At 48.3% G+C, this 13891-nt stretch overlaps 1 protein-coding gene across 1 annotated transcript; it reads left to right on the plus strand.

Moving 5' to 3' along the window:
• Window positions 1-233: 233 nt before the first annotated feature.
• ELP6 (elongator acetyltransferase complex subunit 6) lies at window positions 234-10804 on the plus strand. The gene is made up of 7 exons (XM_063303248.1): window positions 234-381; window positions 2144-2222; window positions 2771-2841; window positions 6485-6612; window positions 8341-8536; window positions 9784-9930; window positions 10473-10804. Exons 1-7 carry the CDS (start codon window positions 328-330, stop codon window positions 10599-10601), a joined length of 804 nt encoding a protein of 267 aa, XP_063159318.1. The 5' UTR covers window positions 234-327; the 3' UTR covers window positions 10602-10804.
• The last annotated feature ends 3087 nt before the right edge of the window (window positions 10805-13891 follow it).

Genomic DNA, 13891 nt, shown 5'->3' on the forward strand with positions numbered 1-13891 from the left:
CCTGGATTTTAGCACATTTTATATTTCTATTGTCTATTTATTTATATTTATGGCATTTATAATTGTATTGAATTTTATATTTTGATTTTATGGTAAACCGCCCAGAGTCCCTCCTTTTGGGAAATTTCTGCTGCCCACTGCACCGCTGCGTCTTGCCGGCAGAGGGCGCCCCCAACAGGACACGACCAGAGCCGGGGAGGGCGCCGCGGCAGAGGGCGCATGCGTAGTGCTGCCCGAGCAGGCCGCGGCCCACCGGCCCGTCGCTTGCTCGCTCAGCAGAGCGGGGTTCCTCTCGCGCCTCAAAGGGCGCCGCGGCTGCCCGGCGGGATGTTTCTGGCGCTGAACGAATTGCTCGGGGTCTCCGCTGAGCAGCCGGAGCGGGTGAGCAGCGCGTCCCGGCGCGCCTTGACCTCTCTCGGATCCCGTCGCCGCGCGATGGACGGACGGACGGGCGGACAGCCGGCGAAGGTCGTGCCTCTGCTCCCAAGACGCCACGCGCACCGTGCTCTGGAGCGAGACATGCCGGGATTTGTAGTTTCCCCCCCCCTGGGTTCCCCATTGGGGCAAAACGTTTTAGGCATTGCTCCCAAGGAACCAGGGGTCATTTTGCAAGCCCGGTATGCGGGTGAAGGGTTGTATTTCAAGTATTTATTTTATTTATCGTATGGCGGCATAGTGACGATGACAAAAATGGATGTGCTCTAGCCAGGAGATCCATCGGATTCTCTGGCTGCCTCCTATATGATAAACCATTTAGCCGCTCCCAAAAGTCTTAGGAGGCCCAGGGGACACCGCGTGGAGGCGGCCTATCAGTTGTCCCCCTTGGATTTTTGCATTTTGTATTTAAACTTGTATTTTAAGTTATAAGTTAGGTTTGACCCTTGTCTCAGCCTCACTCCTTGCATACCCTGCTTGGTGGCCTCTGATTGTGCTGGCAGGGGATGCTGGGCATTGTAGTCCAATTCAGTGTTTCTCAGCCTCAAATTTTTAGATTCAACTCCCAGACTTTCCCAGCCAGAATTCCCTGCATGCTGGCTGGGGAGTTCTGGGAGTTGAAGTCCACACGTCTTGAGGTTGTCGAGGTTGAGAAACAGCGGTCCAGCTCATCTGGGGGTGGGCATCAGGTTGGAGAAGGCTGCAAGCATGATGAGCTGGGAGCTTGATTTTCTGCATTTAAATCTCCTGTGAAGAAAGCCGGGTGGATTAAAGGCAGCAGAATCCGCTAGACTGGATCCTTTGGGATGGAGACCTTGGAAGCTCATTGCACCTGGGCTCAGTTTGGGCCTCCAGAGCTCCAGAGAGGCCGGTGCTGCATCCTAAGCAAACAATTCAGGTGCTCCAAGCACCGTGTGGGAATGCTCTCACCTCCTCTGGCTGCTCTGAGCCATCCGTCTGTGCGAAAATTCTTCAACCACCTCAGTAGTATTATTGAAGGTGAAAGGTCCCCTGTGCCAGCACCGAGCCTTGTCTGACCCTTTGGGGGGACGCCGCTTTTGTGACGTTTTCTTGGCAGACTATAGAGCAGGGTGGTTTGCCATGGCCTTCCCCTTCCCCAGCAAGCCGGGTGCTCATTTCACTGACCTTGGAAGGATGGAAGGCTGAGTCGACCTGAGCCGGCTCCCCGAGAGAGAATCCGGCTTCCGCTGGGATCGAACTCGGGTTGTGGGGAGAGTTTCGGTTGCAATACTGCCGCCTATTATTAATTTAATAATAATTTAATAAATTAATTATATATATAGTTTAATTAATTATATTATATAGTTAATATAATTAATAATAATAATATAAACTTGTAGGTCACCCAGCTCTCAACAACTCTGGGCGGCTCACAACACTCAAAAGAAATTACGGTCAAATCAATGGAACATAAAAACTGCCTTCAGAATAAAGTCCGCCTGCTGCCTCATAAAGAGCTGCCACGTGTTGGGTTATTGTCCCATTACGACAGGGTTCCTCAACCTTGGCAACTCTAAGCTGTGCGGACTTCAACTCCCAGAATTCCCCAGCCAGTTGCCAAAGTTGAGGAATCCTGCATTACGATACGGGTTCCAGTGCCAATTCTTGGAAGCCGAAGGGAGGGCAGGGCCTTTTGGGCATCGTCGGCTGGTAGAGGGTCACGTCTGTTCTTTGTGTTATTTTGCAGAGCAAGTTGACGCTGCTTTGCGCCACCAAGACAGATGCCAGCTTTCTGGTCCACCACTTTCTCTCGTTCTATTTGAAAGGTATGCAGGGTAATGGTTATTCCAGAACCTATTGCTTATGTTCAAATGAAGGCATCTGCTTTTCATCATTAAAAATATGTCAGCTGTGTACACTTTTTTGCGGGAGAAGACACTTTGGGGTGTGAGTGCTTACCTCATACCTGTGGACTTTTTGAAATTCCTGCCCAAAGCTTCCCCACATAAAGAACCGGCCTTATCGCAGCCTAAACCGTGGGGGCGGTGCAGCCTTTCTCTAACTGGGGTCCTCAGAAATCTTGGAGTTAAATTCCCAACTTCCCCGGTTAGCATGGAAATAACAGATGTTTTCCAAGGCATCTGGACATTGCCAGGTTGGAGAAGAGTCTTTTAACTCCTTCTGAAGTTTTGTGTGACTAAATGCTGGGAACCAACTTCAGTGTTACGTTAACTGCTAGATTTGGTTCAGCAGATGACAAAGATGGCCAACAGAGCCCAGTCCCCCATTTTGTAGGAGGCACTTTCAGTGGGACCGCAGCCGGATTTTGCCTGGTTTTGACAGTAAGATAATGTGTGTCTTTCCTCTTTCCCAGCTGGCTGCAAAGTCTGTTTTCTCGGCCTCATGCAGTCCTTCAGCCATTATAGCATTGTGGCTCAAAAACTGGTAAGCCGGGTGGATTTTATTTTATGCATTAAAATAATCCTGCATTTTTCGATCTGGGGTAGCCTCCCAGTTCTTCTCTTGTCATGTGAGATGGGGCTGCATCTTTTTAAAGGTATCAGTCAGGGTAGAACTTTTAAAAATCAAAATCCCAAAGAATGTAGGAAAACTACGGGTAGTCCTTGACTTACAACCACAATTGTGACCAGAACTTCCATTGCTAAGCAATGCAGTCGTTAAATGAATCACACCCAATTATATTACCTTTTTTGCCACAATTGTTAAAAGAATCACGTGGCCGGTAAGCAAATCTGGCTTCCTCCATTGACTTTGCTTGTCGGAAGCCCCCTGGGAAGTTCACAAATGGCGATCACGTGACCCTGGGATGCTGCAACTGTCATAAATACATGCCGGTGGCCAAGTGCCTGAAGTTTGATCATGTGACTGCAGGGACACTGCAATGGTTGTAAGTGCAAGGACCAGTCACAAGTCACTTTCCTCAGCACCGTCATAACTTCAAATGGTCATTAAACGAATGGTCATAAGTTGAGGACTACCTGTATGTTGATGCCAATGCTGAGAGCCAGTCTGGTGTGGTGGTGAAGGAGCTGGCCTAGAAGCCCAGAGAGGATGAGTTCAAGGCCTCCCTCAGGCAGGAAGGCTACTGGGTGACTTTGGGCCAGTCCCTTCTCTCAGCCCAACCCACCTCACAGGGTGGTTGTGGTGGGGAAAATGGGAGGCAGGAGGATTAGGGATGTTTGCTGCCTTGAGTTGACCAGATATGAAAAAAGGCAAGATAAATAATAATAGTATTAGTAGTAGTAGTAGTAGTAGTAGTAATAATAATAATAATAATAATAATAATAATAATAATAATAATAATAATACAGTAATGCCTGCTTGCTTGCTATGGTTTCTGTGCTTGGAAACCCCTAGAGGAGTTCACTGTCCACACAAGGAAGGAATCCTCTTTTTATTCATTACAATTTTTTTCACACAGCTGCTTCAATGGCATACATTTTAGGTGATTCAGGTCACTTGTGTAGGGCTACCAATTCAGGGCTGCAAAATGCTGGGTGGCCACTAGATGGCAGAACAGAAGCATGAGCTTTGACGCCACCTCGTGGTTGTCCAAACTGTTGCAGCCCCGAATGGAAAGCTCTAATCTTGTGCACAGAGTGATCCCTTTTGTGCCCAGGCATGCAAAATAAATAAATCAATAAATATTAAAAATCTGTAATCTGTGCTTGCAGTGCCACGTTCTTCTTGTCGAATCCTGGGGGCTCTTACAATGTCCTGTGGATCGGGCTGTGCTATTCAGCCCTTCTGTTGAGCGAGCTTCACTATCCATAAAATGCCTTTGGGTCAGGTCATTCTCTCACCTGTCCTGGTCACGTGGTTGTCCCTTCTTGTCTGACCATGTTGGGGTAGGAGCAGGGATTTAAACAGAGGAAAAGGGGGAACAGTCTTGATACGATGACATGGATTGTGCAGGTGGCTGTGATGAGTAAGGGGTTCTAGGGAAAGCAGGATATACAGTAAATCTCACAGATACATGGCTAAGATAGATCTCTTAGCTATAACTGCTTTATATCTACTAGGCGAAAATGCCCGCGTTCTTTGATTCCCAGTTGGAATCAAATTTTCTTATCATTGCAGTAGATCAGCTTTCTCCATTCTAGACATTTCCAATAGTAGATAAGATCTGTAGCTCAGGGTTAAACTGTGGGTTCTTGGTGCACTCTGAGCTTGGCTCTTTTCCTGCAAGTGTTTTGCTCTGGGGCTAGATAACATCAGTGTATGGAATCATGTTACTCAATCTGGTAATGCAATGTCTGTGGAGTCCTGGTGCTCTCTGAGCCTGGCTGTTTTCTTGCAGACGTTGCATTGCCAGACTAGGCAACGTCTTCAGTGCGAACAGGGAGCGGGCCTTGCTCTCAGCTTATATACCGTGGCTTGCCCTGCTTGTGTTGGTGGGGGTGGTGTTCTCTCCTTGGGAGTTCTTTGATTGGGCTGCTGTTTGCTGCTTGGTTGACTGCCTGAGTTGATAGTTCCTTGCTTAGGGTGTCTTGTGCTGTTTGATGGTTCATCTGGTGTTAATCCTAGTGTTGATTTTTGCCTATCTGGGTGTTGATTGCTGGCAACGGAGTGTCCTGGTCTTTTGGCTTTTCTGTTGTCTCTTTTGAATAGTATGTAGATATTGTTTATCTCTATGTGTCTGTGGATGGCTGCTCTGTCTGAGTGCCAGGCTTCCAGGAATTCTCTGGCATTTTTGGATTTGGCTTGGTTTAGGATGCTCACCGTTTCCCAGTTGAAACCTTGGTTGAGTCTGTCCACGTGTTGTGAGATTAAGGAGTTCTCATCGTGTCTTCTGACTGCCAGTGGGTGTTTGTGGATGCGCTCTGCTAGTCTTCTGCCTGTCTGTCCTACACAGTGGCTGTTACAGTCTTTGCTAATGTTGTATGTTAATCTCACAACACAAAGAACTCCCAAGGAGGGAACAGCACCCCCACCAACACAAGCAGGGCAAGCCATGGTATATAAACCGAGAGCAAGGCCCCCTCCCTCTTTGCACTGAAGATGCTGCCTAGTCTGGCAATGAGACGTCTGCAAGAAAACAACCAGGCTCAGAGAGCACCGAGGACTCCACAGTTCAACCCTGAGCTACAAATATTTGCTTTGATTAATAAAATGTCTGACTGACATGGCTGGCTGGGGAATTCTGGGAGTTGAAGTCCACACATCTTAAAGTTCCCAAGCCTGAGAAACACTGGTCTAGACATTATAGAAGGAGAGCCGAAAATCAGGAAGATTGCTGGCACCTTTCCCAACTCACACATTTTTATTAAAGGGCATAATTCTTCTGATTTTTGCCTTCTTCATGCTGTTGCCCTCCTGATGTGGGACTACAGATCCCAAAATTCCGAACCAGCATGCTTACTAAGAATCCCAGGAGCTGCGGTTCTACTGAATCTAGAGAGAGAAGGTGACTGGTTGGGGAAAGGTGGAGTTGATGGTGTCTAGTATCTTCTACGTATCGCCATCTGCTACAGCAAAGGTAAAAAATGAGTTGAAAATGCAAAGAAATTCTGTCCAGAAGAGGAATAGGCATTCCTATTTTTGATTTGCAAAAGGTTTTTCTCTCACTGTTTAAGACTAACGGTTGTTTAACATTAGGCTTCCTTCCTGAGAATATTTTGACATTATAAGGAATCAATTGCCTGGATTAGATCTGGGATCTAATTAGAACCATCTGCATAATCCATACTTTCGTAAAGAAACAAGCAGCAGCTGGTAACATTGGGTGGCTTCTGCCTGCTGTCTTTTTTGAACCTCACGCTTGCTGGTGAAGCTTCATTTTATGGCAGTCATTTGATGGAAAGATGCCCCTTGGAGTCATTAATCATCTGTGATGCCAAGAACAGAACTGGTTTATCACATTTAGGGTCATCATCTGCAGGTGGCCCAGTGCAGAAAAGGCCAAGGAAGAGGGTTCCTCAACCTCAATTCCCCAAAGCTGGCTGGGGAATTCTGGGAGATGAAGTCCGCACAGCTTAGAGTTGCCAAGGTCGAGGAACCCTGGTTTAGCTGTTCATTGTTCCTTGTTCAGAAAAAAATGAATTTTTCATGTTCTTTTTTTTTGTAGGGAGTTAATCTCATTACAGCCAAAGAACAAGATCAGCTTGTGTTCTTTGAGGGGCTAAAATCCGCGAAGCACGTTGTGTTTGGTGGAGCGCAGGAGACAGACGATACCAATCCTTTCCAATTCATCAGGTATCTTGCCTTCCTTTCAGGAGATATAGGGGAGAAATCAAACAATATACGTGATGTTAAACATGTACATGGTATTCCTTTTAATATTATAGCCTAGGAAGACTTGGCTTTAGCTAAGCTTCCTGGAGCAGCCAAGCCAGTCATGGATACCTGCTTTGCTCCAGGGGAAAAATCCAGAATGGCTTTTGAAAAGCCTGTGGTTTTTCTGGTGGAGGAAATACTGGACTAGAGACCAGAATTCACATCCCTGCTAAGTGACAAAGTGTTTTTGAGCGACTGAGTCTTTCAGCCTCGTCAACTTTACAAGACCATTCTAAGATTTCACTGGTGAAAGTATATTTCCAGAACTTCTGATTACATGGTAGGAAGCTCTTGTAATCAGTTAATGTGGAACCTTCTTGGAGACCTTTAACTAACGGTTGTATCGATTTATTTACTTTTTCAAAACTGTACATTGTCTACTCCCATTTTATAGATCTAGGTGGCTATAGCCAATACATAGTTGATTTACTATTTGAAGTAAGAACTGAAATCACTGAAACCATTAACTCGACTTTCCCCAAACAAAAAGGCCTGCTTAAAAAGAGGTGTTTTAAGCCAGTCTCCTCCTACACTGTAGCATAGAGACGAGACAACTTCATCTCCAACGCATCTTGCTCCATCATCTAGGACCCACCACAGAAAAAGCATCATCGTCTGTTGATGGTAGACATGACCATAAGACTTGAAAAAGATGCCCCATTGAAAATCTAAGCACAAAGGCAGGACTATATGGGAGTAGGTGGTCTTGCAAGTTATTTTGGGCCAGGACCACTATAATATCCATGGAATTGGGCAAGAGACACTAGGGTTTTCACAGATCCAGGCGTAGATCTTCCTTCTGCATATGTTGGACCATCTCCCAAAGTCCCCACTGGCAGGGCATTAATGAGAGTGGATATTCAACACATATTGAGAGTGCCAGAATGGAGAATAAGGATGGTCTCGTTTACTTAATTTTGTTCAGTTCTTAGTGTTTGCTGAGCTTGGTTGTTTTCCTGCAGACATTTCATTACCAGGCTAGATAACAATCATCAGTGCATGGGGGAGTGGAATTTGCTGACTGCTTATATGTGGTAGCTTTTCCTTCCAACTTGATTGGGGTATGGTTTCTTCCTTGTTTGTTCTTGTTTACCTGATCCTGGTTCCTGCTCACTTAATTGCGTTGGTCCCTCTTTCACCTATCTGAATCATCTTTTCTTGGCACTTGGCTACTCTGTGAGCCCCAAGAGCAGTGTTTCTCAACCTTGGTGACTTTAAGATGTGTGGACTTCAACTCCCAGAATTCTTTGCTGGCTGGGGAATTCTGGGAGTTGAAGTCCACACATCTTAAAGTTGCCAAGGTTGAGAAACACTGCCCAAGAGAGTGAATGGTTTCTGATTTTCTTTTTCTCCCCAATTCTTCAGTGCCTAAACTTCAGTAGAGGGAGTAAGCTTTTCTGCTCTGGAACAAAAGTTCATGTCAGTTATGGGACAGAAGGCATGGTATAGTAACACTGGTGCTTTGTTAAAACTTCTTGGCTGATATTGAACATGTTCGGTGACAGAGGCCTGGTCCATAGAGGGGACTGAAGAGTCATCAGATGCCACTGAATTGGGACCGCATGAGGAGATGGCCTGACAGGGCTGATACTTCCCAGTTGGGCCATAGAGTATTGCTGACCTCATCTCCCCATCCGTCCTTTGCAGTGGAGATGGCTCGAACCTGAAAGCACTTTATGAGTTTGTCCGGACAGCCTTGAGCCCCGCTGTTGGTGGAGACCCATGGAAATGCCCTGTGCTTATTGTGGACGATCTCAGTGTCCTCCTGAGCCTGGGTGTGAGACTGATGGACATTCTGAATTTCATTCATTATTGCAGAGTCACCGTGAACTCTCAGTTAAAGGTAACACTCCATTAACTTTCTTGGGAGGTTTCTAACTCTGGATCTAGCTGTGGTTTGGAAGAAAGCCAAGTTCATGGAGCAGTCTTCTCTTTAATTCCTCCCCATAAATCTTCTTATCCCTTACCCCTGATTTCCAGATTGCACTAGGACATGATTTTTCTTAGCTTAGATCCTTGTTGAACCATTTTAGCCCCCCTCTTTTCTTCTGCTCCTTGATCCTTCTTCACTTACCACGATGGGCCTTGATCCTAGGATCTTCTATCTGCGGAGGAAGCATTCTGCTCTTGAGCTGTGGTCCCTATCATTCCCCACTCTTGCTTGAGACAACAGTTGAATGTGATTGGCCACAGTCTTGGTATTGCTTAATTTTGACCAGGTATGAGACCATAGCCAGTGTGGTTTGGTCTACCAGCCATGGTTTAATGTGTGAACCGAGGCTTTGTTTTCCCTTGGGTTCTCTCACCATCCCTTCCAATCCTGTCTTTTCAGCCTTAGCTGCCTCCCTTATTTTCAGGCAAGGCTTTTTAGGGTGGTCTTCTCCATTCTGGATGCCTTTCCAACACATGGACATCAATTCTCAAAAGTCTCAGTAGTGGCCATTCAGGTACTACGTATTTATTTATTTAAAGTTAGAGGTTTTAACTCCAGATGGCTCTGGGCGGCTTACATTTTAATAGTAAGAATGAAGAAATGAAAGAGAACGTGAATGTCCAGAAGGAGCAAATGCAGTCATCACATCCCACCCCACGTCGTCAGGGAGGAGACCAGAGGGCAGGCCCCACAACTGTGCAGGTTTCATTGATTGATTGATTGATTGGATTTCTATAGCTGCCCATCTCAGCGAGTGACTCTGGGCGGCTTACAACAATATAACTATAAAACAATTAAAACAGTTACAATTAAAACAGTTAAAATATAAAATAAATACAGGTTCTTATGAAAGGGCCTGCTGGCTGGAAAACTTGGTTGTCCCCTGGTGTACACCAAGCCGTGACTGCTGGTGGAAAATGGGGCAAACCTAAGAGATACAGGGTTCAAAGGGTTAGGAAAAAGGAAAGTCTTACAGGCCGTGTTGGCAAGGTGGGCTCCCTGAGGCTGGTTTCCTGCCTGCTGATTATTTTCCATGGTGTAAATCTCAAGCAGGTACAGAGGCTTTGAAGAGCTCAGCCACCCACCAGCGTCTCCAGGTTTGTTCCAGACCCAGGCCGAAGGGTCAAGAAGTTAATAATTTATGGTTTCCCTTTTAGGGGAACTTGGTATTAATGGTGCACAGCAGTGAAGACTCGGTGGACGAGGAGAGTGAACTTCTGGTGAAGTCCCTCCGTCACCACTGTAATAGCATTCTGTGGGCAGAAGGCCTAGCCACCGGCTACTGCAAGGAAGTCCACGGGCAGGTGAGTCCCTCGGCCTCCTTCCTCCATCTTTCTTGCTGGAAGTTTTCAAGCAGAGTCTGGTTCAGCCACAACTGGACTTCCTGCGTATTTCTAGAGCTTGCTCCTCTGCATTTCCTGCGTGGAGCAGGCAAGTTGATTTATCCAGCTTTTTTAGTCTGGGGCTTTGAAGATGGATTGGACTACAGCTCCCATCACTCCTGTAGGTGACAGGAGCCATCGTCTTAACATATCAGGGTGCACGAAATCATGGCAGGCTGGACTCGGCGGTCTTCACAACCTGCACCCAGCTTCCATTGGCAGTGTTAATATTTCTGAATTTGGTTTCCCTGATGTGCTTCCCATATTCAATCTGTTTCACCTCCAACCTCTCCATGAATGTTGGGAAAAGGAACGTTTGTTCTGCTCCATCCTACAGATGGAGATACTGGGCTAAGATTTTCCATTTGTACATAGGCGCTATCTGTCTGAGCCTTTAGATTCCTCCCTCTTTAGCAAGCTGTGAAGGTGGATCTTAAACTAAGGGGGCTCCCTTCTTGCTGCAGTTGACGATCATCAGAAGAAGTTCATGGGAATCCAGAGCTGCGAGGGACCTCCAGCGCATTTACCAGTATAAGGTCCAGGATAAGAATGTCACGTTTTTCGCCAGGGGAATGTCAGCAGCTGTCCTGTGATTTGGGGGAGAGGAGAGAAGGTTGCGGTGCTCAAGAAATGCTTCGGATGGGAGCCAGAGAGACTGAGGAGGGCCCGTTCTGTGCTGTTTTCTCAGAGGGATTTGATCTGGCTAAGCTCTGTGTTGAATTGTTGAGCAGAGATCTGGCCAATCCAGAGAAAAGATTGAAACAGATGGTGATGCAATAAATGACATGTGATCAAACCCAAGGCTACTTGGCTGGAGGCTGGGGAATCCAGTGACCAGTGGGGTTGATGGATTTACCAGCTCTTGGCCTTCACACATGCCTGAAGTGTCACCCAAGTGGGGCAGGAGGGGAAGCCAACTAGCGGGGCTCTGGATATGATCCACACTTCGAGGGCCACAGCGAAGAGCAGGAAATGATCTCCATGCAACTGTAGGGTTAAAGCATTTGTCGTGTTGGGAACAAGCATTTTTGTCTGCTCTGTTTTTCATAATAACCAGGCAAGGACACTTTGTGCCTGCATTCACAGAACATGCTTGCAGTCCTGGAGTCAGTAGGCCATCTAATCCAGGGTTTCTCAATCTCGGTATCTTTAGATGTATGGACTTCAACTCCCAGAATTCCCCCTGTGGGCTGGGGAATTCTGGCAGTTGAAGTCCACAATCTTAGAGCGGCTGAGATTGAGAAACCCTGATCTAGTCCAACTCTGCTCAGAGCCGGGATCCCACTTAAAGCACCCCTTTCACTTGCACACATCCAGCCAAGGGGAGTCCCCGCTCTTGATCCTTGGCCCCAGTGACTTAACCTGGTTGCTGAATTAACTCGTTTTCTAGGCACAGCATACTGAGTCGCAAATCAAAAGGACTGCCTTTGCTCAGCTACCCAACATCTAGTCAAGATTAAAATGAAGCTAGGGTAGTGGGTTGTGTGAATCTAGCCCATAGTTCCTACACTGCCCTGGTTAAGCAAGTGGCACGAACCCAGTAGAGGGTCAATGGCCACGCTTCCTCCATAGGTGCCCATAGATGCCCCACAGCCTAACTGGGCCACCTGCTGCTTTCACTGGTGCCAGCGCAGCTTCGTTTCTCCCACCCTTGTCTGGGTGCCAGAACACAGGAAGAGCCCTGCTAGGTCAGGACAAGCTCCATCCTAGGCCCACATCTTGCTTCCCACGTGGCCAACCAAAGGCAAGCAGGTGGTGGAGGTAGGAGACCTCCAGGTCCTGGTGGACGGTAGAACTGTAGAATTCTGGTAGATTCTGTACATCTCTCCCTGCAACCGTGGAGCGCCAGGATCTGCAAAGCTCCAAAAAAAAGCCAGTGCAGTGTTTTTGGTCATCTAAAGAGTGATGGTCCACAGGTTCGATCCCTGGTAGAGGGTTTGAACCCTGTAGAAAAAGACTGGCCATGTACATCTGATGAGTCCCTGTACAGGTGGTCCTCGCTTAGTGACCGTTCAAAGTCACGGCACTGAAAAAGTAACTTTACAACCAGCCCTTGTATTTACAACCTGCGCAGCATCCCCAGTCACCTGATTGACATTCGGGCACTTTGTAACTGGTGGGCATTTACGACCGTCGCAGTGTCCCATGGTCATGGGGTCACCATTTGATTCATTTAATGACCACAATGGAAGTGAAATCGTAAGTCTGTTGTGGTCATGTGATATTTCATGTAGCGACTGCAGTGCTTAGTGATGGAGTTGCCAATCCCAGTTGTGGTCACTAAGTGAGGATTACCTATAAGGATGAAACTAGTCAAACCGTGCCTCCTGGTGGTCAATATAACTGAAAACACCCCCAGGATATTGTCTTGGTTCCTTGGCAAGACATAGAAGTTGTTTGCCGCTATTTTTTTTTTTTATTTTCAGTCTGAGAATTCTAATGGTCTCCCTTCCCAGAATTAACCGGACCTGAGCCTGCTTAGCTTTAGTGGACATGGCCCTGTTGCTTTCTGGGCAGCCACACAGAAAGGTGGAAGTGTTTTTTCAGTGCCTTCTTTGGCATACGTTTGATTTTTTAAGTCCACAACTTCCTCTGTGGTTCTGCATCTTAAAAGACCAGTATGTGCTAGTTTGAGGAAGGATTGAAATAGAAAGAAAATAAGACCGTGAAATAACCCCTGTGGGTTCTGGCAGTACGAAGTTGAATTGTTCTAATGACGACAACAGTTCCTTTCCATCTTCTCAAAGAGGACATTTCCATCGGGGGGAGTGCTGGGAGGTCACCACCTCAGAGGCCACTGCAACCCTTATTTGAATAAAAGATTGGCTCAGCCTGCCTTAGAAATCTTACTTCTCTCAGCCCCAAGATTTGCCTGACCCCGCAGCCTCCGTCCGGTTCTCTTCCCGCACCTGGGACGGATGCAGCAAATGGCTTTGCTGGATGACTTCTCAGGCCGAGAAGCCTTGGTCGGACCGATCTGTCTGCAGGAGGTTGGACACATGCAGGGATCAAAGGTTTCCAAGTTGGAAGCACACCTGGGCGCCTTCACCCTCGCTCGCGGGCTGTGTGCCATAAAAGTACTGCAAGAGAGGGAAAGGGGGGACGGAGAGGGGCCTCCTTGGTCTGGCTCCTTTTTAAGCTGGTTGCTGGTGAGGTTAAATTGGAGTCTTTCCTCTCCCCTCCTTCCCCCCCCTTCCTTCCTTTTCTCTACTCTTCCTTTCCTTCTATCTCCCCTTCCTTCCTTCCTCTCCCTCCCTTCTCTCCTCCTTCCTGGCTACTTCTCCCTCCCATGGCTCCCGTTCCGAGTCACAAATTTTATTCGTGGCCCAAGCAAAGCCTTCTTTTTTCAGTAAAGCGCGTGAGTCGGGGAGAGGGCAGCCGGACGCCTCCTCCTGGATCGGGGCGACCGCGGGCCACGTGCGGCGGGGGCCCGGGTGACGCCGGGGGAGAGGCGCCCCCGGCGCAGGAGGGAGCGACCTCGCAGAGACCCGGCGCTAGGGCCCGGGGGGCTTCGCCGCCGCCGCCGCGCCGCCCGAGCGAGGGGCGTGGCTTCCCCGAGAGGGGCAAGGAGCGTGGGGCTCCCCTGCGCATGCGGAGGCGTGGCCGCGGCTACGGAAGCCGGCAGGACATCGCGCGGCGGGCGTGGGAGAAGGCGCCGCCGGGTTGAGGTGAGGGCGTCTGCCGTGCCTGCCTTCCGCCGGCCGCCTTCCGCGACTCGGGAGAGGGGCTCCGGCCGTGCCTGCCCCGGCGGCTCCGCAGCACGAGACGAGGCGGCGGGCGTCCATAGGCCACAGCGAGCCTTCCTCACCTCGGGCCTTGCAGGTGGGTAGGACCACAACGCCCATCTCCCCAGCGCTGGCGGTGCTGTACTGCGGTCCCCAGC

Source organism: Candoia aspera, chromosome 4 (assembly GCF_035149785.1).
Source record: "Candoia aspera isolate rCanAsp1 chromosome 4, rCanAsp1.hap2, whole genome shotgun sequence".
Taxonomy (NCBI): domain Eukaryota; kingdom Metazoa; phylum Chordata; class Lepidosauria; order Squamata; family Boidae; genus Candoia; species Candoia aspera.